General features: G+C 43.6%; 1 protein-coding gene across 2 annotated transcripts in view; it reads right to left on the bottom strand.

Moving 5' to 3' along the window:
* The window catches only part of GPLD1 (glycosylphosphatidylinositol specific phospholipase D1), a 513,772-nt gene that overhangs the window by 265,012 nt on the left and 224,000 nt on the right, over nucleotides 1–24,760 (bottom strand). For both annotated transcript variants that reach the window (XM_085605993.1, XM_085605992.1), the window contains one exon: nucleotides 2,380–2,487. In XM_085605993.1, coding sequence (XP_085462119.1) covers nucleotides 2,380–2,487 — 108 coding nt within the window. The remainder of the gene's footprint in view (nucleotides 1–2,379; nucleotides 2,488–24,760) is intronic.

Raw genomic sequence — 24,760 nt, forward strand, 5'->3', positions numbered from 1 at the left:
GATTTTGGTACAGAAAACTTGGCACACTGGCAAGAACCTTCTTTCCCATCTCTACACTACAACGTGTGTATCCCAAGAGTGTAGCTCTGTGAGACTGGTTTTGACCAGTTCCTCCGTTTGCTTATTTCTCCTACACTGGTCCAACCATCGTCTTCAGGTGTCAGCAGGATAGTGAGGTGGAGCTGGGCATCTTCTGTCAAGGGAGATTCAAACCAGAAACATAAAAGAGGGAGCGTCTGCCCTGCTTAACCAGGTATTAAACTGCTGGGTGTAGCCCTTCCAGGGAACAATGGAGCAGGAAAGGCTGGGGGAAATTTAATTTTAGTTCAATAGGGCTCTCTCTCTCTTTCTATCTCCTCTACACCTTGTAGTTGGGTTCACTACAAGGAACCTCGGGAATGAACAGGAAGCACCCTGTAATTCACATGGCTCTCTGGAGCTCTCTCCAGCATCCACCTTAGGTACCTCTTGCACTACGGGAATTCAAAATGGACTCCAGGGTAGCCACATTTAACAATTGCACTCCACGCATAACCTGTCACACAGTAGTTACACATGGCCACGAAGCAACGCTATTCCATATTGATGTAGTGAACTAACTGGCTGTAGGGGACTGCCAGACCCATCTAAACACACAGGAGAGGCCAGGAGACGACTCTCCCTGGCAGGTGACAGGTAACGCGTGTTTTAAAGCTATAATCTACCACTCCCAACACTGTCAGTCCTCAGAAGCCCAGTGAGCTAACAGTATGTCATCCACAGCAAAGGGAAGGTGCTCATGCATTGACCCTCAGGACCACAAAGCCCTGCTCTGGGTCGCATTCCCTCAGGATAAAAGCATGGTTGTTGTCAGGAGAAGGCATGCAGAATTGTCCTTTGTGCTCAGGCAAAAAAAGTCATAAACATACAGAACGTGCTATGTTGAACTCAAGGCAAGATTGCACGCTCTCCAGAGTGAAACTGGGGGCCTTTTTCCCCCATCATCTGCCTCATGGTCTATTTCATTATATTGGTTTGTTTGAATTATTTATTTTTAGCAAATCTTTTTCTAACGCAGGAAGTTTAAAGAAGCTATCAGAGTGCAGCCCAACATATTGTGAATCATCAAATTCAACCATTATGATATCGAAGCTAACAGTGAAATATAATATAAAAATTATAAAGAACTATTCGATAAATGATCTAAAATGTTGGAATGTTAATGTGGTTTGTTGACCAACATATCTTCTATAAACAATTAATTTATTTTCATATGTTATGAATCGTTTTATCTATGATTTTAACTGATGCTTTTGTTATAAATACGAAAACATAAGAAAAACAAGCATTGGCATAGCCAATAGGTCTCGCCTTTGGGACCTGCTGGATAACTAAATACTTATAAGGTCCCAAAGGCGAGACCTATTGGCTATGCCAATGCTTGTATTTAAGTAAGCCTTTGTTTCTATTCACGTTCAGTGACTTTTGTCACTGAAAGCAGAGCAATTTCTAACCAAACCTGCAAAACCCAACTAAATGAGCTAAGATGGGCGATGAAGGCGGAGATGTTGAAAGCCTGCAGAGAGGTACTATAGGTGAAATACAGTTGGCAACAGGCAGAAACCCCTTCGCGACCCTTACTAGCAGAAGAGGAAATCTAACCACCCTATTTGATTTATTTTGCAAGGTGAGTGGCTGCAGTATCTGTTATCAAATACTTTTTGGGAAGCATTCACTTCAATTTATAAATGCGTAGTTACACACACAATATGCGAAAGCCATGTGGTACATAGTAAATGCATTTTTTGTGCAGGTATTTTAACATAAACACATTTTTACTCAGCACCTAGCCTTATGCTATTTACATCCAGGGATGGCTACCAGGCATTACAATTCATCTAGTGCATGCTTATTGAGTCCCAATATTCTTGCATCAATTTGAATGGAAGTGGCAGACCTCGGTTAATGATGCAGTAAAAAGTAGCAGTCTGTTGCGCTGCCCGGTGATTGCTAAGCAAAGCTATTTACCATGAGGGTCTCGGCCTACCGAATGCTGAGGAGCCATTGCACATTGCGATCACAGACCTGCATTTCAAACACGCGTTCCCACAAGCAATAAATGCAAAGTCAATACATTACCCCCAGCATAAAAGGCACATCAGTCCCACACACAGCGTTTCCCTTGCGGGAGCGAGCAGGGGCACCATCTGTTTGCAAGATAATTACAAACAGATGTCGCCAAAGCTCGCTCCTGCAAGGACAACGCCAAACGTGCACGCGTTGCAATTGAAAGCAATGCAAAGCGTGCACGTTTTTGGGCAAAAAAGTGAATCGATTCCAAGAGGTCCCATGTGCACTGCGTAGGCAAGACCTAATGAGCCAAAGCATGGCTTTACTTACATTTCGAGGAACTGTAAATACGTGCAGTCGATAATTGCGCCTTCAGTGATGGCCCTTCGTCCATATAATTCCTGATAGATGTTCATTAGATCTGTTACTGGAACATACCTAAAACATAATAATATGTTTTTGAATGGGATAAGCACACAATTCATTTTTAATTTACCACAACATGCCTCAGAAAAATGGCCCTCCAACTGCATTCTCTATATTGTACCGCTTTAAGAAAAAAAAGAAGATCTTCCACAATGTGACATGGACCGAGTATAAACCTTCAGGGTTTCCAAATTAGGGCCCATTCAAAGATGGCTGGTGAAATGAGATGCTAAATTACCAGTGGCGTAGCAAGCACTTTGTCTGCCCGTGGCCGTCCCAGTGTTTGCTGTCCTGCTGCGGCCGAATCAAAATGCGGGGATGGGGGTGCTTACAGTTTTATTTTTCATTTGCCGCCCCTCTGCGGCCGATTCAAGAGCGGGAAGGGGGTCAGGGGGTGGGTCGGAGATTGCCGCCCCGAGAACAGCAGGTAAGAGTGGTGGGAGGCTGCCACCCTCAAAACTTGTGCCTCCCGGGGCGCCCCCCCCCATCCCTTGCTACGTCACTGGCTAATACTACACCCAGTATTATCCATTTCAGCTGGTTCACCCCTCCCCCCTCAATTTATTGCCCATCAGATGATGCCTGGAATGGGATTAACATGCAGCTGTTTGACTCAGCAGACTCTTCACCTCATGTTTTCCCCGAATGTGAGCCCTTTTCCTTTCACATTTTCCACTTGCTTTCAACTGATGGAAAATGTGAGCTGAAAAGCAGGTTGTTTTACTGTGTGCAAAGCCGCACCCATTAAAAGCTGTAATTTTGAAAGATAGCAGCTTCATTAAAAAAAAAAAAAACATAATAGCCAATGGATGAAAATTCAAATCTTTCAATGTTCTGCTAGATGGGGTCGCGAGGTGTATGCGTTTAGGCATTTGAACCTGATAAAAGATGCAGGAGTAGGAATAGTGGGTGTATATAGAGGACTCTGGGCTTCCCCATATCCCTAGGTTTGCTAAAAGTCATGCATATATTAGAAACAAGCATTGGCATAGCCAATAGGTCTCGTTTTTGGGACCTTATCAGTGTTTAGCCATGCAACAGTTGCATAACTAAATACTTATAAGGTCCCAAAAGCGAGACCTATTGGCTATGCCAATGCTTGTTTATAGAGGCACTACAGTTGAAGATTCTAAGGGTGTAAGAGCACTACTCCGTTCGCAAGCATAGGCACTACAGTGCTTCCAGCTTCAAAAGTAACTGCAGACACAAAAGAACATGGAAGGGGTGGGGGGGCGGTGAGTGCTAAAGCAACAAAGGGAAGGCTGGCATATGGTGAGCACTTTTGCGGCCGCTTTGATGTTCTCAGTGGCCGCGCGGCTCACTGAGAACATCAAAGCGGCCGCGAAAGTGATCAGCAGGCTGCCAAATGGTGCGCGCGCCCGGCGCACATGCACTGTAGTTGGCGGCCTGAAAAGCACTCGTTTGCACTTCCAAATCCCGCTTTCTATAGCTCTCGCCAGAGCAGCGCTAAAGCGCTGGCTCAGGCGAGACCTAAAAAGCAAAAAAGAGCAACACACCAGAGACAAATAATGGACAAAATAAATGACTGCAAACCCTGGTGCTGGATATCAGCGATGAGCTGAGGGGAATAGGCTGTTTATTATATCCATCAGTCATCTACAGACAGACTGACTCAAGGGGAGGACTTTTAGTAGGAATGTGGGATGTGGTCAAACTGCCTCTGCCTGAGCAAAGGTTGATTGCGAGTCTGGTTGTGTCAGTTCGTCGTGATTTCTTTTGGCAGTGGCAGCTAATCGAGGGAGTGCTGCGGGGCGGGGCGGGGGAGGGGCATGGTGGGGGGTAGTAAATTACGTCATACGACCGAACAGAGTTAAGTATCTAAATAAATAAATAAAACGAATTACATTGCGCGCGCTGCATCGCCATTTGCATTCTGTTCGGCCGTATGCCGTAGTTTACTACCCCCCACCCTGCCCCTCCCCCGCCCTGCCACACCACCCCGCAGCACTCCCACGAGGAGCCGCCACTGCTTTTGAGTTCATGTCACTTGTCTCTAACTTGATCCTCAGAACTGAATCGCTGTCCTCATCCTGAGCATTCTAAGATTTATTTGTTTCTTTCAATTTCGTTCAAGAGATGTACCAAGGTAAGTTTAAATGTAAAAGAGAACTGCCAGCAGAAAAGGAACGTGCTTTAAGTGAAACTGATATTATTGCAACTTTTTGAAAACTCATGCTCTTCATTGGTTCCACCATCTGATTATTGTAGCCCTACGTGTACCGGTCGTTAGAAATTCGAATAACAACATTTTTTAAAAGCTTTATTTGAATTTCAGAATCTACCCACAGATGTTCTGAGTTTCAATTAATACTTATGTGAAACATGACTGCAGTCTGTCTGCTGCCTGGATCCCTTCCACTCTGTCTTCAGTTCTGGTTTTTGAGTTGCACTGTGACTCCTCTGATTGTAGAGAAAACCTGCCTCCATCAACAGGGACCATCCCCTGCATTACCTTCAACAAGTTATATCTGGTGGACCTAAGTGTGCACATCTGGGAAAGGTGTCCATAGCAAAATATTTGATTCAGAATGGACTTTTCATGCAAATTACAGCAAAGTGTAATGTATGTAAATTGCACCTTATCAGTTTTTCACAAGTTTTTTTTAAAGTAACATGTTCATCGGTATAAAAGGCATGGCGTGGCATTGGAGGTGGAACCACTCTGACTCTGATTGGCTTGGATTGTGTCTTTCACTCAGGAAAACAGAGTGGACTATATGGAGGGTGCTCCATGATTCCGTTGTGTTCACTTATAGAAAAAAGACTCAGTTTGCTGATGGTGTACTCCCACCCGCAGACGCGAGGGGTTCTCCTCCCACATACCAAACTGTAATGTATCTGATGGTTAGGGAGAGATGATCATAGTTCAGAAGAGCACAATTTCCCTGAATGTAAGTGGGCCTTTTTAAAGGTAAAATCGGTGCACTCCCCCATAACTGAAGTCCTTCTTTTCCACCCATGGTCTGTTATAGTGTGCTGTGGTTTGCATCTTATATGTCAAGCGTGTACCTGGGAGACTGTCAGCTGGGTGAATGGTTGCCTTTTCTAATCTCTGTGGAAGTGACAATCTGTGACATCATAAACGTATAGTGACCTTGATTTTTCTCCAAACCCTGTTGCTGTTTGCTGAGCCGGGGTCTATACAGTGGCATCCCTGCCAGCAGCTCTCTCTGCTTTGCTTCCTTGAGTTGTGCTGGAAATTTCCTAGCAACAAGGAGGATTTGGATGGGATTGCCTATCCAATACAAACATACAAATGTCCTGATGAGTTGAAACTAGTCTTTCCTCTCTGCCCTCCAGAAACTCTGGGAAGATGTAGCTTTGGGAAAAAATATTTGAATCTTTCCTTAGATGTGTCTTTGTGGCAGTGCTCGCAATGCAGCATAAATACTGATCCTCTTTACTCATATGTTGCACTTAGCCCTGGCCTTAAGAAATAAACTTTGTACTCCAACGATGAATGATATCTGCCAGACATAACATCCTCACGGTTGTTTTTTTCTTCATGACAAGCACTAGGCTTAGGGCCATGAAGACTCTCTGCTGTTGTGGCCTGCCTTGGAAAAAATAACCTGTAATGTCTGGAAAAAAACCAAGGACAAGGTGACTAGAGTGTTCATGGAGGTCGTTTCGAGGGACAGTTGGCCAAAGCTGATCTATAAATCATATAAATCACCAAGACGTCACGAGAACCTACATTGATCATTGGAGAACTTGGTGGAGGCAGGTGTCAGCTTCTTCCAAGCCTCAGGGCCTACAAAGATTGAATGTTTTGGCAGATGATGTGTTTTCTCATGTTTTTTGGGACTGATCGTTGAAAGATAATAGCCACTTTGGCACATGCTAGTATCCCATTTTTTACAGTGTTCAGTTTGAAGGGGTTCTGCAGCATTTAGCGGTCAATTGATGTACGCATCGATCAATGGTACAAAAGTCAAGGTCTGATGAATTTGCAAGATTTATTTTGATTTATGTCTTCTCAGCACAATTGCTGCAGATGAAATATACTAAGACATGAGGACAGGTAAAAAGGGGGGGGACCGTTAGACACCAGAAGAGCAGTGGACGATAATTGGGGTGCACCAACTGTTGATTTGAATGGCACTCATTTTGATGTCCTCGTATGTGGCAACCTGTGTTGTTTCAGTACCATGACAGGGTCTGAATCCAGTTATGAGAAGAGGTTTATTTCTTCTATTAATGCAGATTCTTGATTGAAAGAAGATCATTCAATAAAGTTGCCTAAGAATGCCCCTTTCACTACCAGACACTAATTAGCATATAAGTAAAGATTTTATGTAAGCAGGTTTTGAGTTCACGTGGGCAGTGTTAGGTTTGAAATTCCCCTTCCCATTGTGCACTTACACATGCTATAATAGATTAGCAATATGTGGCTAAATAGACGCCATTTGTACTCACGTTATGCAACCCACTGAGTTATACGGGCAACATATAAGCTTTAGTTACCTTGTGTGACTCCATTTTCTATTTCGCAATCACTAGAAGACGGCTTGGGCTGTGCTCGTACTAGGCCTTATTTCTCAATCGGCTTGCCTCAGCAGAACACTGTGCTTCGTTATTATTTTCCCTCCTGTTCAAGGCTGTAACCCGACTTGCTAATGAACTGATATTCTTTTCTGCATTCCATTCTCAATGTGTAGCTCTGCTCCCAGGTTAGGAGATGCTGAGACTCGGCACAGTGGCCTTGGAGTACTGATAGTGCACCCATCTGGCAGGTGTTAGGTCATCTCTCTGTGCCTGTTTGTTCATGCCTGGCTCAAGCTGGTAACTTTCCGCTGGAGGCATGGCCGAAGTCTCCCAGAAAGGTTTATCTAGTATTACAGAAAGCTAGGTTGTCAGTCCCCTCGGCAGACATCTTAGGGTGAAGGCCTGACTGGGCTCCTCTGCAGAGTATATACTGAATAAATGTAAGTTTGTATTCTCTACTGTCTGACGGATTCTTCATTTTGGGGAAGGCATAGCAAGTGGTTGTACATAACCCGTGTGGCCCTAGAGGGCCCCGTCCTTCAGTAGCCTCCCTTTATCAAGCAGTGGTTGATGATGCTTGTGGCTAGGATGACAGCAGAGCTTTTGAGAAGGATATTCTAGAATATATGGCCAGCTACTGATCCGGTTGAGACACTACCTTTTGATGTGTTAGTGGAGTCTTTGGGATTTATGGGGTTGAAGGACAGTTGGTTTTGATCTTGTCATATTTTGTTAGTAATTGATCTGAGTGGATGAGGTAGATTACCCTGCTTTTTCTTCCCAAGGTTCTTTTCAATATCTTTTGTAGAAAATGTGTCAGGCAAAGAGTTGCGTAGATCCTAGAAGGGCCACTTATAAGTTGATGCATTCAGGCTTCAATAATTCATTAATAACTTTGTGTTGTTCTGTTGGTGGATAATTGGCTTCTGTTGCATGTTGCTTTTTAGTGGTGACTTTATAAATCGTCAAATGGACGTTATAATAAAAGCATGTTTTTGTTTTGGGGGCATGCCCAATTACCAAAAAATATGGCCAAAAGCTAACATGGATCCCGAACCGACTACAATAAAATCCTCCAACATCTGTCCTGAAATCCTGCACTCACCAGCACTGCTCACGCCCAAAGTGGGACCTCGCACTGTCCGAATGGTTACAGAGCCCGTAGCTGTTGGGAGTTACCCAGCTGCGCTGTTCATGAGGTAGGGCCTGCCAAGCAGAGACACAGACTCTGATGCCTGCTGCCTCTGGGGAGAAGAGGGACTTATAGCAAGTGCTGACTGGCACAGAGGGGACCAGCAAGGCGGTGAACCGAGCTCCATCACTTGTTTGGTGTAGGGGCCTCCTGGGACCCTCTCAGTCACCGTTGGGTGGCTCATGGGTACATCATGGGGGGGGGGCAGCCAGTGCTTAATTTGTGAAATAAAAAATGCCAGTGTCTAAAGTTCTGCTCAGAAGCCCATGGTCAGTGCAATTGAATGCAGAATACCAAGGATGGCAGTATATAATCCAATACCAGACACTCCCTGCCCCTTTTTCTTGCTCTTGCCAGTCCCTGCCTTCTCCATTTGTGACAGTTTTGGTGTCTTTCTCTTCCTCCAGATCTGTGTTTTCCCCTCTTTTGCAACCTCTTTTCACTCTTTTATCCTCATGTCACCTGACCGCAAAGAGATGGCAGAACAGAGTGTCTTATTTGTTGTTTCGAGGGCAAGTGCCACCAGCTGGGAGAGACACCGCCGCGTTCCTTCAATAGCGTGCGGACCCCACTGCAGTCTTCCTGTGGTTTTACAGACTACACCTCTCTTAGGGGGCCAGTGAAACCCTACAGGCCACAGGTGCAATAACTCCCCTCAAATGAGCCCTTATTGGTAGGTGGCAGTGAGTAGCACCCCAGAGACAACGCCACCTGTATGTTAATAAGAGGGACAGCAAGCAAGGGCGCATGAGTAAAGACTTACACACACAACCAAAAGGAATGACGGGGGCAAGGACATACACTAGTCTGAACAGATATAGGGTACTGACGGCAGACCCTCTGGCCTCTCTGGAGTTGACATACTGAGGGCAGATCTCAATAAAATAAAAGAGGGAGTGTCAGAGATAGAAACCACTATGCTAGCCCTAAAACTGAAACAGGGAGCTTACAAGAACAAGTGAGCCATCTGATGAGAGAAAGTGCGATCATGGTGGCTAAGCTGTAGGACTACGAAGGATGCTCAAGACACAATAATATACGTGTGGTAGGGGTGCCGGAGGGGTAGAGGGGCCAAGTGTGGAACTGTTCATGGAGGAACCAACAACGCAAACCATACAACCAAAGAGACTGTCAAAATTCTTCTTTGTGGAGTGGGCTCACAGAGCCACGGTGCCACTGTACTGACCGGGGGCTCTTCCCAGAACTATAATCACATGCATCTTCAATCACTGAGATTTAAATGCGATCCTCAAATCAGCCCAGTGATGGGGGAAATATAAATACGAAAACACAACAATACGTCTCTTTGCAGACTTTACCTAAAAGTACAGCAACAACGAAGAACCTTTGAAGGGATGAAGAGAGAACTACTCGTGAAAGAACTCAAATATATGATGCATTACCTAGTTAAACTCTGAGTAGTCACGCAGGAAATTGTCTGGCACTTCAGAATGCCTGCAGAAGTGTGGGAATGATTATAGGGCTGAAGACCAGTCAGCTCCTGGAGAAAAGAATGAGACGGGCCCTTTGCAAACAGGACAATGCAGATTCTCAAAGAACCCCTTGGAAAAAGGCAAGAGTGAGGGGTCATTTGGAGAGCCCCAATGAGAGGGCAAAAGGAGACGTGGGATATAACGAGGAAGATTCCACAGCACAAGAGAGACAACATCTGGGGAAGGTGAAATGTGGGCAGCCAAATTTATGAGTGAGGAAACACTCTGACAATAGTTAGGGGGCCTGTATGATTAATGCTTCACAGCTTTGACCAGTCTTCCTGCAAGAAAGTTAAAAGGTTTGGGGAGACAGATACTCTGTACTGTTGAGTGGGTGGGTAGTTCTAAGGCAACCATGCCAGGGAGGGGGTGTTCTGGAAACCATTACAGGTAATCTACACAGTGTCCATATAGCTCACACAGAGCTGACCAGTAGAGAATAAACTAAGTCCATAACTGAGAGGGCCAGTGCCCTGGATTGTGCACTGGGTCGAATGATAAACAGGCGACATGACAAAACAATTCCAGACCCAATGGCTAAACCTCAGACTGTAAACATGCTATCCTGAAATGTTAATGGCCAAGGGAGCAGGCTCGAGAGGGGGTAGTCTTGCAGTGCCTTAAGAGACAGGACCCCAGATATTGTACTACTCCAAGAGGCTTGCCTTAAGGGCAACCATTACAAAGCCTTACACTGATATCGATACATCATGCGGGCGCATGCAGGCTCCATATCAGACTTACAGGGGGAAGGCTTACTAACCCGCAAATCAAAACCTTATATCCCATGTAATACCCGGACAGACCCACTGGGTGATACATTTCCCAAAAAGGGCAAGAGTATGGGCTGACTGTAAACCTCTCGGGCTACATGCAGTCACAATGCCTAAGATAGCCGCATTGCTGCTACTATAGTTCCCAGAGGGAACTTGGTACTTGGGTTGAGATGAACGAGGTGGCTTCAGAGGAGATGGATAGACGCCCACCCAGGAGAGGGAAACAGAAAAATGCAGTTCTCCACTTTGCCCAGTGCTCTGGGCCTGGTGAATATCTAGAGGGCACACAACCCCCACGAGCAACAATACACATACCACTTTGGTGCACGTGACAGCCTCTCCTGACTGGAGTATCCGGTGGCACATCACACAGCCATACAAAACTTTGTGGGGGCCCAAATCTAGCAAGGGGTCTATCCAGTTCCACCGGAATAATGCGATTGTGCGACTGTGACGATTTTCACACAATTATAGATGTGCCACATAATCCATCATCTACCACATAATCTGCAGATTTTAACAAGAATATTTTGTTTCTAGCTCAAATGGTTCAAACGTTACCAATAATGCAACAACATGTGTTGCCGTGCAGTGGGAGGTCCTTTGTAAAGCTGGAGTGGTCACCTTTCTGTTGCTTATTGCTATAATTGGAGTTAAACTGGCACTAATGAGGGTGCAACCAATGCCCACAGTGTTACCAAGTTTAGAATTGATGAAATAATGAAGTGATACTAGTACAAAATATAGAGCATTATACCACACAATTTAGCTTTTCTTTCTGCATAATTTACTGAACCCTGCTGCATAATTTGGCCCTTTCTTACCGCATAATTCCAATGGCCCTGAGTATATCAGACCAAGAACCAACTCGAGTGATGCTTCACAGAAAGAAGAGCAGAGAAAACAGACAGTGGGCACTAAATCACAGATACCTCACAAAATGAGGATATACTAACAGGTCTACGCCTAGGTACGGACAACTACTTCACAGAGAATGAAAGAACAGGAGACTTCCCAACTACTCAAGGAAATCATATAAAACAGAAATAAGAGGGCATTTGATGTTCCTGGTATAAGGAAAAAAAGATGAAAAAAGGCTATGAGAAGTGCTAGAAAAAGAAGCTGAAGTACTAGAAAGCCTAATTGCCTCACAAATTGACCCACAACCCTCCAATAGACTAGCCATAAAGTGCCAGGAATTTAGAGACATATCGGAGTAAGGGACCAAGGCCACTTACCTCATATTACAACACTGTCTAAATGGAGTAGGCAATAAAGCATGAAAACTATTTGCCTGGTTAGACCATAGGGAACGAGTGACCCACTGGGTACTTAGAATCAAAGTACCAGATCAGGAGCCCCACATAGGAAACAAGCAGATGCCAAGATATGCAAATCTGCAACCACCACATTCTCAGCGAAAATAGTCGCCCTGCTGCAGGACCTAAGGCTAACCCAGTTGGCCTCAGATGACAAGCAGAAACTAGAAATAGAAATAATGCCAGACAGCAAAATCACAGCAGTCAGAGAGCTACAACCAGGAAAAGCGATGGGACCCAGCGGGCTTCCTATAGAACTATACATAAGACTAGCCACTAAACTCTTGCTACGCCTGTAGACCATACAAGAGGAGGAAAGGAATGTGGGGCATCTCCCAGCAGGCCAAAGACAAGCCACCATAGTGGTGATACGTAAGGCTGGTAAAACCCCTGACAACTGCGCCTCTTATAGACCGATCTCACTGCTAAATGCAGAAATCATAAACTGGCCAGGTTGAAAAAAGTGATCACTACCTTAGTACACCCCTACCACTCAGGCTTTTTGCCCATCAGTAGCAAATGACTCAACCTGCAGAGCCTATTTGGTTTCTTGGTCAACATAAAACGGTTAAAGGAAGAGGCAATTGTAATGTCACTAGACTTTACAATGGCTTTGATACACTGGAATGGAACTATATGTTTGCAGTATTAGACAGGATGGGCTTTGTCCCAACTTCGCAAACTGGATTAAGCCCCTGTACAGCCATCCATTGGTTAGGGTCAGGGTTAACGACACATATCCGAAGGGCTTTGAACAGCAAAGGGTACCAGACAGGGCTGTCCGCTATCACCCATGATACTTGTACAGGTGCTGGAACTTCCCGCATCTTGGATCAGGCAGGACCCACTAGTCAATGGGATTTACTGGGAGGGATGATAAGACGGCAAATCTTAATATGCTGACGACAAACAGCTTTACGTGACAGAGCTTGAACCCACTATAAACAGACTCAAACAAATCATGGAAATTTCAGCAAATATATCGGATATAGGACCAAATGGAGTAAATCCCTAAGATACACATTGAAGGGAACCATGCCACAACTGCCTGAGGCTGCACAATGCCTGTAGTGAGCGATGACTTTAAATATCTGGGACTATATATTACCAAGGACCCAAACAACTTTCTAAAACACAACCTACACACACTCCTCATCGCTTCAAACAAGGCATGCATCACTGGCAGAGACTGCCACTGTCACTAATGGGAAAGGCAGCAATATTTAAGATGACGGCTCTTCCCAGATTTCTGTATGCACTCTAAAACACACCCTACAAGGTCCCAACACAATTCTTCAAAGCAGCTGCGGGGGAGGTGCAGTTGCTATTATGGGATGGGGGCTTCTCCCGAAATTGCACTGGTGAAACTAATGGGATAGGTATACAAGGGAGGAATAGTCCTACCAGACATGCTCAAATGCTTCTGGGTGGCACAACTGTCTGTCTTAAACGATTGGCACATGCAGCCCAAACTGAACCAGCGCTAAGAATGGACAGACACATGATGGGTGTCAAAAGGTATGCTCTGCAGCACTATATGGGAAGGAGTCCTCAGGAACCTTCCCCCACATACCAGAACAGTAGGGTCGATATAGCAGGAGGCTGCATCATATCTTGGCTGGCAGGGTAAACTCACAGCAGAAACACCACTATGGGACATTAAAGAACTGGCAGCCCTGGGAGACATAAAGGGATTGGACAGGTTGGATACAATAGGCATCTCAAAGCTGTGGAACTTATGGGAGGGAGGTAGGAACGTCCCCCTGGAGAAACTCAAGGACACTTCCCACCTGTCAACAAAAGAAACATACCATACCACCACCTCCAGATCAGACATGCACTACTGTCGCATATAGCCACAGGGACTGAGATCCCAAGTTCCACGCCATTATAAGAGGGAGTGCTGATAGAACCCCTCATCAAGGGAGCTATTTCCTTCCTGTAGAGGAAAATAGTAAACAATATTCTGGGGTATCTCCACAGGCTAAAGGAGGCCTGGGAGGCAAATTTGGGACCATTGAAGGAGGGAGAGTGGGAAGAAGCATTACAGAAGCCAAGAGAGGTGGCAATATGGGTGGGGTTGCTTCTGGTGCAACTCCGTATATTGCATAGGGTGTAATATGGAAGAACGACCTTGCGCAAGATGGAGAGGATGCTCAATGAGGCATGCCCGAGAAGATGTGGAACGATGGGATCCTTCTACCACACCATGTGGGAATGCACAGCATTACAAACATATTGGCAATCAATCCCAGGTGACATATGCACAATAGGGACTCAGATAGCTCGCCTAAACAAATTCTACTTAACATTGTGGGTGAGGAAACAACCATAACTCAAAAGACTCAGATTGCATGGTGCCTAGTGGTGGCGAAATGGTACATTGCCCAGAAATGGGGAGGGGAGCAATCTCCAACACTGGAGGAATGGAACAGAGACATGGTTTGGTGGAGGCTAACCAAGAAAACAATCTATGAGGGCAGGGCTGCCCCAGGAAATGGAACAAAAAATGGTCGGCATGGGGGGCAAACACCAGGTATTGAGGGCATCCAAAGATAGGGGGAGAATTAAATATGTGGGACTGATAACAAGATACACTCCATGCATTAATGGTTTGTTGACCAAGTGTGTAATACTGTGCTACCTACGAGTTTCTAAAAATGGTAATAAAAACAAGTTAAAAAAAGGGAAAAAGAAGCTTATATTTTTTGCTATAGGATTTCTTCCAGACTCTTCTTAGAAATCATCTATGTGATTTTAGTGAATTTACTTCAGGAGATATCTAGCCAGATGTCCTAAGAGACTCAGTGGCTTTGTCAGATTTTAATAGAATAAGGTTGCCAAGATTTGTTGTCAGGCAGAAGTACAGCACTTGAACTATTACTGTTAGACAGATGATTAAGGTAGTAGAGGAAAGAAGGGTAAGTCCAGTTTCGTCCATGCTCTCATTATACTAGGTTGCTTGTGGTGATCCTAAATGATATTACTAGTCACCGGAATGGAGAAGTAGATCATGATCACATACTTATCAATTTAAGTGATGGGATAGTTCTCAGTCACTGAGATGATATGAGGATTGGCAAAATGACATCAATTGTATGCCCAGTTTTATGAGTGAGCCTACAGTAATCTCCCAAAATGTAGCTGATTCTTGGCTAGAAAGTAGGCTTGCCAAACCGTAGGCATAGAACTCATTTTTCCTGATGTCTAGTTGGTTTTGTTGTCCCTCCCCCCGCCAGAGAACAGACTGGGGAAAACCTCTCAATCCTGTCCACTGTGGTGTAGAAAAGACTGCTAGGCCAAAGTCTAGGAGAGCCACTTATCCTTTTTTATAAAACATATTATCCTTTCTGTCTCAAGGGGATTCTGCTCAGCCAATTATTGTGTGGGGTAATGGCCCAATGTCTGGCCATGCCACCCCAAGGAGCAGGTTTTGTTAAACCCCCCAATGGCACTCCATTGTAGTCAGCCAGAACGTTTGACTTTAACCTGCTCCAGTGTTACCTGATAACCATGATTGCCACTTTGTGTTTCTTGGCTATATGTTTTACAAAAACCTTAAAAATGTGTAACTCCCTTTCTACTTTGGATGTTCGTAATATTGGTATAAGTTTATTTATTACAAATGACCCAATTTGTCTTAAATGTTTTGGGAATTTTCTTGTGCAGTGTTTTCACTTTATTACTGTTTGAGTGCAGCATAAATACTTTACACATTGCCTCTAAGAGAAGCCTGACTAGCTATAGCTATGTTTTCGCGTGTGTCTGTTTTCAAGATACGCAAAGCTGTTTGGCAAGATCTTATGCCAAGGTTTAAACAGATCGGTTTAAGCCGTTTACATCGGGGACCCTTATATGCTGGGCACACAAACAATACATGAGCTATAGACTCTTCCATAGTTAAGCACATGGGGCATTTGGTGTCTAAAACATTATGCCACTTAGACGTAAAAGATTTTATGGGGAGGGTGCCCACTCTAATTTGGTGATATAATTTCCTATCGCAAGGTCTCACGATAAAATCCCAATATGCTTCAGGTCTCGATTCGTACTTATGTTCTAAAAAGATACCTGTCAGGGAAGTTCTACTCACCAATGACATGGACTTGTAACTGACCATGTCCCTGTAAAGTGCTTTGTAGTCATTTTTATTTGGAAACAGGTTCCCTACTGGGTCTACCCACAAATGGCTGAGCCCCATATCAAGTAATGTGCCCTTAATCTTTTGTAGCCAATTAATTTTTGAAGACAAGTCTGTTTCTCTAATATGCTTTACTGCATTAGCATATGGTGCTAACTGCGGTGTTGTCCATAACCGTTTCCAATGAGCCAGGGGTCTAAAGCCCGCTGCCTCCTCAAATGAGGTGCATCCCAAATCTAATAGTAAGGGTTTGAGAGGAGTCGATGGAGGGAGACCAGTTAATGATCTCAGAAACTTGTTTTGAGCAAGGACTAGGGGAGCTAGATTTTCGAAACCCCAGAGCTCTGCTCCATAAATTATTGATGCCCTGATTTTCCCTTTATAGATTGTTAGAGCTGGCCCTACCGGTTTAGTATGGGAGAGCCGGTGTTCTTTTAGTAGGGCACCTGCTAATTGATTATGCCTAAGGACTAACAAATCTATCTGGGGTTACCAGTTCATCCTCTTACCCATTGTTACTCCCAGGAATGTAAAGGTGTCAGTTTGCTCCAGGGACGCGTTGTTCATTTCTACTCTGCCTTTTACTGTTTTATGTTTGTGCAGCACCAAGAACTTGGTCTTGTCGACATTAACTACTAGCTCATGGTCGTTACAAAAAACAGTAAATCTGTCGAGGGCATGTTGCAGACCAAATTGGGTTTTAGACAAGATTAAAGTATTGTCTGCAAACATTAATAATGGAACCTTCGAACCTGCAAGAGATGGTGCATCAGTTGGGTAAGCAGTATAATATGAAATAACTTTGTTTATAAACAAGGAGAAAAGAGTAAAGGCCAGAACGCACCCTTGCCATACACCCTTACTTACTGGGAAGCGATCCGGTAATTCGCCCTGTTGTCCCCACCGTACCTTGGCATAGTTAGACTCATACAGTCTAATGATAAAAATGAAAAGCTTGGGGGGCATTCCTGCTTCCTTTAATGTATCCCATAGCTTGTATCGGGGCACCAGGTCAAATGCTGATTTTAAGTCTATAAATGCAGCATATAGAGTCCCCCCGGCTAAAATCACAGTACTCCAATAAATCATCATGAATCTAAAGACTTGATCGATAGTACTGACATGGGGGCGAAAACCCGCTTGAAAGGTGGATAGGATTTCCTGATCATCAATCCATGTATTTACTCTGCTCAACACGAGTCTGGCCACAATCTTTTGTAGTTTGTCAATTAGGCTTATTGGCCTGTAATTACTTGGGCTGGCGCGGTCCCCTTTTTTATATATTGGAATTATTTCTGCCCCACACCATGATTCTGGTATGGGGCACCTCTAGCCAGGGCATTGGAGATGATATGGATGTATTTAAGCCAATTCTTCCTGTCGTGTTTAAATATGTCGGCCGGAATACAATCAGGACAAGGGGCCCTGCCTGCAGGGACACTGTCCAAAACTCTTTCAATCTCACCTATATCAAAGGTTAAGACAACATCAGAAGTTAGTTCAGGGTAATGTGTGGGGGTGCCTGTTGTGGAAGCAAATTGGGCCTGATAGTGTAAACCCATTGTTCTGGTGGCACATTGTTTGCTGGTACAGGCCCTATGTCTCGCTACCCCATTTAACTGTTTGCGAGAATTGCCTCCAGTTCTTCCCGTTACTTGCATATATCAAATCCTTCCATCTATTTTCATCAAAATTCTTTTTTGCCCTGAGTTGTGCTTTTTTATATACTAACCTTGCATTTTTGACCTCCTATGGTGCTCCCAACCTAATTGCTTGAGAGAGGTGCCTAAATGCAATCCTGCATGCCTCGTCATACCATTGTGCTGATTTAAGAATTACATGCCTGGTAGATCTTTTATTTTTAGTAAAAAAGACTTTCAGCTCAACAAAGAGGTCCTCATGTACCTTCATAAGGGCAGAGAGAGAATCATCGTGTGTGTCTAGAGTAGAGAGAATTGTTAATGTGTCTTCAAGAATTAACTTTATCAGATCTAGAGTGCTATTATCTTCTGATACCACTGCCCATTTTAGTCGCCGACAATCTTGGGACATAATTACATCTGCTGTCGCTATTTCGGTACTTGCCCTTAGCGGATCGTGACCTTTTCTCTCTAGAGTTAGCAATAACGAATCGTGGTCACTCTCCGTTCTACGTAGGACCTTCATATTCATAAGTCTTGGCCATAATTCTAAACTAATAAGAAAGTTGTCGATTCTGCTACTTCTTGTCCCATTATTAAAAGTGTGGGTGCCTTCGCTATCTGATAATAACCTCCCATTTACAGCCCTTAGACCCCTCTCCAAGGATAAACTTTTTAACTGGAGCGCCGCCTCAATCCATTTATTAATTGGGGGCAGCGTTAGAAGCGGTATCCCCCAATTCGAATCCTCATCACTGCTAAGACTACAATCTTCATGACCGAGGGGCTCAAATGTGCAATTGAGGTCACCTGCAATTACCAAATAATTTACCCCTTTCATATCTTCAATGAAGGTATCCAATTGGGAGACAGTTGCTGATGCTTTCACACCCGCTATCCCTCTCGCATACACATTGATCAATATGAGATCTGGCTCGCATTTCGATCGAACTTTGATGACCAGAATATCAGGGCTGTCGTTCATTAACTCTTTAACCTGATAGCCTGTCTGTTGTCTAACCCAAATAATCAGCCCCCCACAGGGTCTCCCTTTGTGTCTTGAAGTTGCCACTTTACCGAAGGCCAAATAACCAATGCGAAAAATCATGTTCAATGACCAAGTCTCCTGGAAAACAATAATAATGAAAACATGACCAATCAGATGACGTAATCTTAGAGGGTAGGCCGGCAATATTCCAGGATAGAAATGTTAATGAGGTAGAGGCTGAACTACCACCCAATGCAAGTGGTGTTGAGATCTCTGTACTCTCTAGATGGTTAGAATTCATTATCCGAAGTCCCGCATCAATGACGGGAGAGGGAGTATGCTGAATATCAGTGATTGTAGTCAGTCGCATGCATCTAGATCAGACAAGGGGTCAAATCTATTAGCAAGGTTTACATCTAGAGATCTATGTATTCTTCTTGGGGGGGCCCAGGGCTCTCACTATTCTCTCCAGCAGCAAATACTGCGGCTCCTTGCAGATGGGGTTTCCACCCTAGTGGAGCCCTTGTCGGCTACCTGCAGCCTGCGGCTTCATCCCGCTGGAAATTTTCACCTTCCAAAAAAGAGACAAAGTCCAAACGTAGAAATCTTCACAACGACTTCACCCACCAGCTCCCCGATGGCAGCACCTCTACCTCGGACACCACTGGATGCCTTGCCCTGCTTATTTTAGATTTGCAGGCATTTTTCTTCAAAATTTCTATTAAGTCCGAAGGTAAACAGAGACCTGGCCCAATCCACTTTGTGTATTTGTACCACGTTCCATCGAGGTGAGACATATCTTTCGACTTTGCCCTGCTCTCACACAACTAGAGGACTGCGGTTGGTGCTTTGATCTTTTAGATGCTATTTTTCACTTTAAACTTTGAAAATTTATAACTTCAGTTCTACTGATTGGATTTTTGTCGTTTTGGTGTCAAATCATTTTTTTGAATTTACTCTCTGTTTATAAATTAGTTTGCGATTTTTGTTGTGTTGTGTTTTCACTATATTATTGTTTAAGTGCTGCATAACTACTTTACATAGTGCTTCTAAGTTAAGCCTGACTGCTTTAGTGCCAACTTACCAGAGGGTTTAGAACAAGTTAACTTAGTTACTTTTGTGGTTCACACTGACAAAAATTGTGGCTGTTGCTTGAGAAGGGTCCACATCCCCCTTCATACAAAAACCCAATTTCACATGCCCTTCATAACTCATAACCAGATTTCACTATGTAAAATGAGAATCTACTCCCTTTGTCACCATATTTAATACAAATAAAGCAAGCCGATTCACTCTAACTTGAAAAGAAGCATGACTGTGCCATCTCTATCTTGAAAGACCCATCATCAAATTTAGGTAGACCCACAGTGTACATTGACAAAAACATTAACTCTCTCCCCGGTTCGAGAGGTGCCCGGAATGCTTTCTTCAAACGTATACAATTCCGTCACATACATCGCACATACCTGACCCCCTATAGGTTGTCACGGTTTAATACTGTGCACTCACCGGTGTGTCCCCGCTGTGGTGTCCAGCCCGCAACGTTTACCCATATAATATGGGGCTGCACTTGACTACGAATCCATTGGTCGAGGGTATTGGAGACGCTACAGGAGGCCAAGGGACTCGAGGTCAAGGCAACAATCAATCATTGTTCTACCGGTTCCCAAATCTGGGGCCTGAATGCAATATAAATTCACTATATTGGGATTGGTGCTGGATAAACACTGCATCATGATCCAATTGACGAACCCTGTACCCCCTAGGCTGGAGAGCGGACATGCGCAAGTGGGGAGTAACAGAGGAGCGACTTTTACACCTGGTTTGCACAGACAAGAATGCTGACCAAGATCTGGAGACATGGTGGATACTGCTGGAGGAATTGCAAACAGCCGAGCAGTCGAGTGGCGATGCAGATGCACTGTCTCAGACAGGAAACTCCGAGATACAAGTAGTAGTCGATACCGGACACCCTCTCTGACCAGATGCCACCTGCTAGGGTATTAGATGTGCGGTCACTTGATTGACCTTAGTGGTGATGCAATGGTCATCATGGAAACTTGCTGGTAATGGTGATAGTCTCTATAAATCTAGGTCATTGGTTGGCAGCACATAGGGAGAGGCACCATATGGTGCAGCCTCATTAACCTGTTATCAAGGGTACTATGGATCCATCCAGAGGGAGGGACGGGATGGACACAGATGTATGATGGAGTCAGTCTATGCTACTTGGGGAGGTGCGTGACGTATTGCTCTGTCAATTGCTGCCAAGGTTTTAACAGTTCTGGTTTATTTGATTTTATAGATGATTGTCCTTGCTCATCTTAATGGGATATGCAGTGCTTCTAGCATCTTCAGATGCACTCTATGATATTATTTGGGGTTCACATTTCAGGTAGTTCCTGAGACATTGTAAATCCAAGTTGAGGGCTCATCCCATGAACTGCAACTCGATATGTCATCCACTATGCACAATGTGTTTCTTACATGTGATCAAACTGAATACTAGCTGTATATACCCTGAAATATAAAAAAAGTTTAAAACCAACAACAAAAAATCTCTTTCCTTGACAACCAAGTACTGTGGCTAGATGTAAAAATGGATATACATACTAAACACTTTTGTATTGCATTTGTCATTTGATTTGTCAACATAAAACCCATTCCTATTGTATTTGCCAAGTACTTCAAAATTTAAATCCTCTTATTATGGTGTTTGCCATGAGTTCAAATGCCAAAACCCTTTCTTATTGCATTACTCAGAGGGTTCACAATTTAAAGCCCCTGCGTATGGTGTGTGTCAGAGTTCACAATGTAAAACCCCTTCTTATTGTATTCGTCATAAAGTTCACACTACAAATCAAATTTGTATGTTTTTGGCAAGTATCACTTGCCAATCTCTTCCAAAATATTGGTTGCAGGGTTAAACCAAGCAAAACCTATTCCTATTCTACATGACCTTTGCTCTGCGTTAAAAATGTCCGTACCAGTTATGAGAAATTGGACTAATTCTTAGGCAGACATGCACTACTATTTGTCAATCAAATACTTGTATATAAGTTCAGAATGAGGACATTGCCACAGCCTTTCTCTTAGGTCTACTCACTACAGCTCTTTTTCTGGTGATCACGTAAGCTGTGCTGTCAAGCCTGCCCTAACAACAAATGTAATTCTCCAAAAACACAGGGGCAGATTTACAAGAAACTGACGCTCTGTGCTTCAGTTACCCTGCCCCTCAATGTGAAACCCTTGCGCCACCATGGATGTGCCATATTTACAATACAGTGCACCATGGCGCAAGGCTTGACAGATACGTCAGAAATCCTGAAGCATCTGTTGGCTCAAAAGTCACACATTACTGGAGCCGTGTTGCAAGCATGACGCAACTCCAGCAATGTATGGGGAGGCCTATTCCCACTACACTGCATCACCCCTTATGCCTGCTCCAAGCAGGTGTAGGATTTTGATGCAGTGGCGTCCTAGAAGTGGTGCAGTGAAATCTCGCTGATCTCACTGCATCACTACAAGGCTTTTCTGTGTGTGAATGCCAACCCTGCATACATTATACCTGACGCAGGTATAATGTGACGCAGGGCTTTTCAAGGTGACAGATCTCCCTAGATACGTCACGTTGTAAATTGCCCTCATGTTTACGCCGCAGCTGTGTCACAAAAGTGACACAACACCGTCGCAAAAGTGATGTAAGGGGCTTGTAAATCTGCCCCATAGGGTTTGTTATAGGGGGTAAACAAAGCCCTTGCCTAATACTGTAATCTGTGAGAATCTATGGTCGATAATACTTGTCTACTTGCATTAAAAGTCTCATAACAATCTACCCCTAAAGGCCCATTTGCTTTTCACAATAAATGATTTGGTCCTCCTGCCTTTGAACTTAACTGTTTTCAACAAACTAATCAAACACTGATCAAACATATTGCATCTGACTTAACTTTTCCCAATGAACCATTCAGGCCTACAGACTTGATCACTGGCTAGTCGCCATAGCTAAACCAGGCGTACAGTGGTGACTGTAATCTGCAATACAAATGTAAAGTAAGGGACCCTCTCTAAGAGGCATGTGAGGTCAGGGAGTAAAGGGGAATGAATATCTGAACAACTAGGACAAAAAAGCTCCCCTATGACTTATACTTCTTTTCCAGTGAATCTAGTATGGGTTTGACTACATATGCAGAATTACACAATTACAGCATACGAATGCATATCTTAATATTTTTCAAATTTTTATTTATTATACTAATTAACTTTTCCCTTTGAAATAAATGCATTTAATGACATCTTTTTTTTAAGTTGCTAAAAGTTTTTTTCTATTTTTTTATACAAACATTATTCCAAATTATTATACAAAAATTAATACCAACATGTTAACCCCCAATAAATGAATCGATCTTATATCAAAACTCATTCATCCCCCACAGTCGTTCACATTCATACAAGACACATATACACATTTGGGTATAAGGAAAACACAGATGTAGAACGTTTCCAAACACAAATTAGATGACCAAAACAATAAGGTCTGGACACACGAGGTTGACGCACGTTTCGGTGGGGTAACACACAACGTGAACCACCTTCATCAGGACCTTGCCCAAATAGAATAAAGTGTCACTCAGGCAATAAAGGGGGGTACCTAAAGGACAACAATAATATATGTTTATGAATCCATACGTTATAACAATTATATTGTATAAACACTTGATCAGACCACCTTATGATATAAGAATGGAGAATCCAAAAAGATTATCAACCTAATTACGCATCCGTGACAGTGTTATTATTATATATAGACTCATTTTTGCATTTGTGTGCACCCGAAATGTTTACTTGGGGCCTCTCTTACTTACCGGAAGAGGTTCCAAGGTGTGAGAAAAATAATAAGCAGACAAAGAAACCTTAGATTATAGGAGCCAAGACCACCATAGTGTGCCATGCAGTGAAGTGGGAAGATAGTAGTAAGGTATAGAATACATAAATATAGATTCCAGCATGCTTTGCTTGCAAGATTCCCAAAGTGTGCTATCTAGTGTGCATACCTATATATACAGAGTGAATAGCAGCTCAACTTACTAGCATCCAATGGGATAAGTCCCAACTCTTCAGCAATGTGCAGGTATAAATAAAACTTGGGACAGCGATGCCTGTGTCACAGATGGCTGTCAGTCCACTACACTTTTGATGGGGAGTAAGATATTAAATGATATGTTAAAATGGAATTGATCTGCCAGGAGAATATATTCTAAATGTGGCAATTTTGTTGGAGCCTTACCCATTGATAGAATATATGTTTAGCTTCAGGAATTCTTATCCAATCTGATGCGGGCCCTCAGGAAGGATATATATAGATATTCTACAAGGAAAGATTTATATGAGAAGAAAATCTATATGAGTAAAAATTCTCCTCGTCATGCTGCGGTAGCCTGCTAAAATATAGTCAGTTGAGTTTGTATACTCACATAAATTCATATATGTGTAGGATTGTCTCTGTGTGCTATGTCGATTCGATGTATAGTACGTTCTGGGCCGCAACGAGGAACAATAGTCTCACAATATAGCCAAGCGTACTCAACTGGACATGCCTTAAATAGGTATACCTATAAACAAAGAAGCATGTAAATGTCTACTCCTATGTCTGATGCCTCTACAGAAGGGCCAAACAATGGCCAGTTACTGCTGGTAAATATGCTACCACTGGGCTAAAAATCCTGAATCTTTCTGATCCACAAACGGATAATGGTAATGCCCTATATTGGCTGCTTAGATTTATTTGGTGCACAAGGTCAAGGTAGAGGTATGGGCCTGACGAGGAGAAGTTACGTCATTATCTCTTGTGACTGGTGGCCATGCTAATTAGAACAAGTGTGTGGTAAAGAAGCTTAGTTGTGGCTCATATTCATAAAGGAATGATGAGCATATTACAAAAGATATTACGACAGCCCTGCCCTTTCTGTCTATAGATAAAAATGAACCCTTTACAATATCACAGTTCCAAGCTGGTCACTCACCTATATTTTCGGTAAGGACTGATTCGAAGCTCCGCGTCCATCACGTACTACAAGAACTGACGGGCGCGGGATCTGCCATTAAATATGCTATTGCTAATGTGCAGAAGAGCACGCTTCATGATGCTTCAATACGTCGGGCGCTGCCACTGGTAGAAAACTACCATCATGCGGAAGAAAATATCTACGCCATTTTGATGTGTCTGG

Source organism: Triturus cristatus, chromosome 5_1 (assembly GCF_964204655.1).
Source record: "Triturus cristatus chromosome 5_1, aTriCri1.1, whole genome shotgun sequence".
In the NCBI taxonomy this organism is placed as follows: Eukaryota; Metazoa; Chordata; class Amphibia; order Caudata; family Salamandridae; genus Triturus; species Triturus cristatus.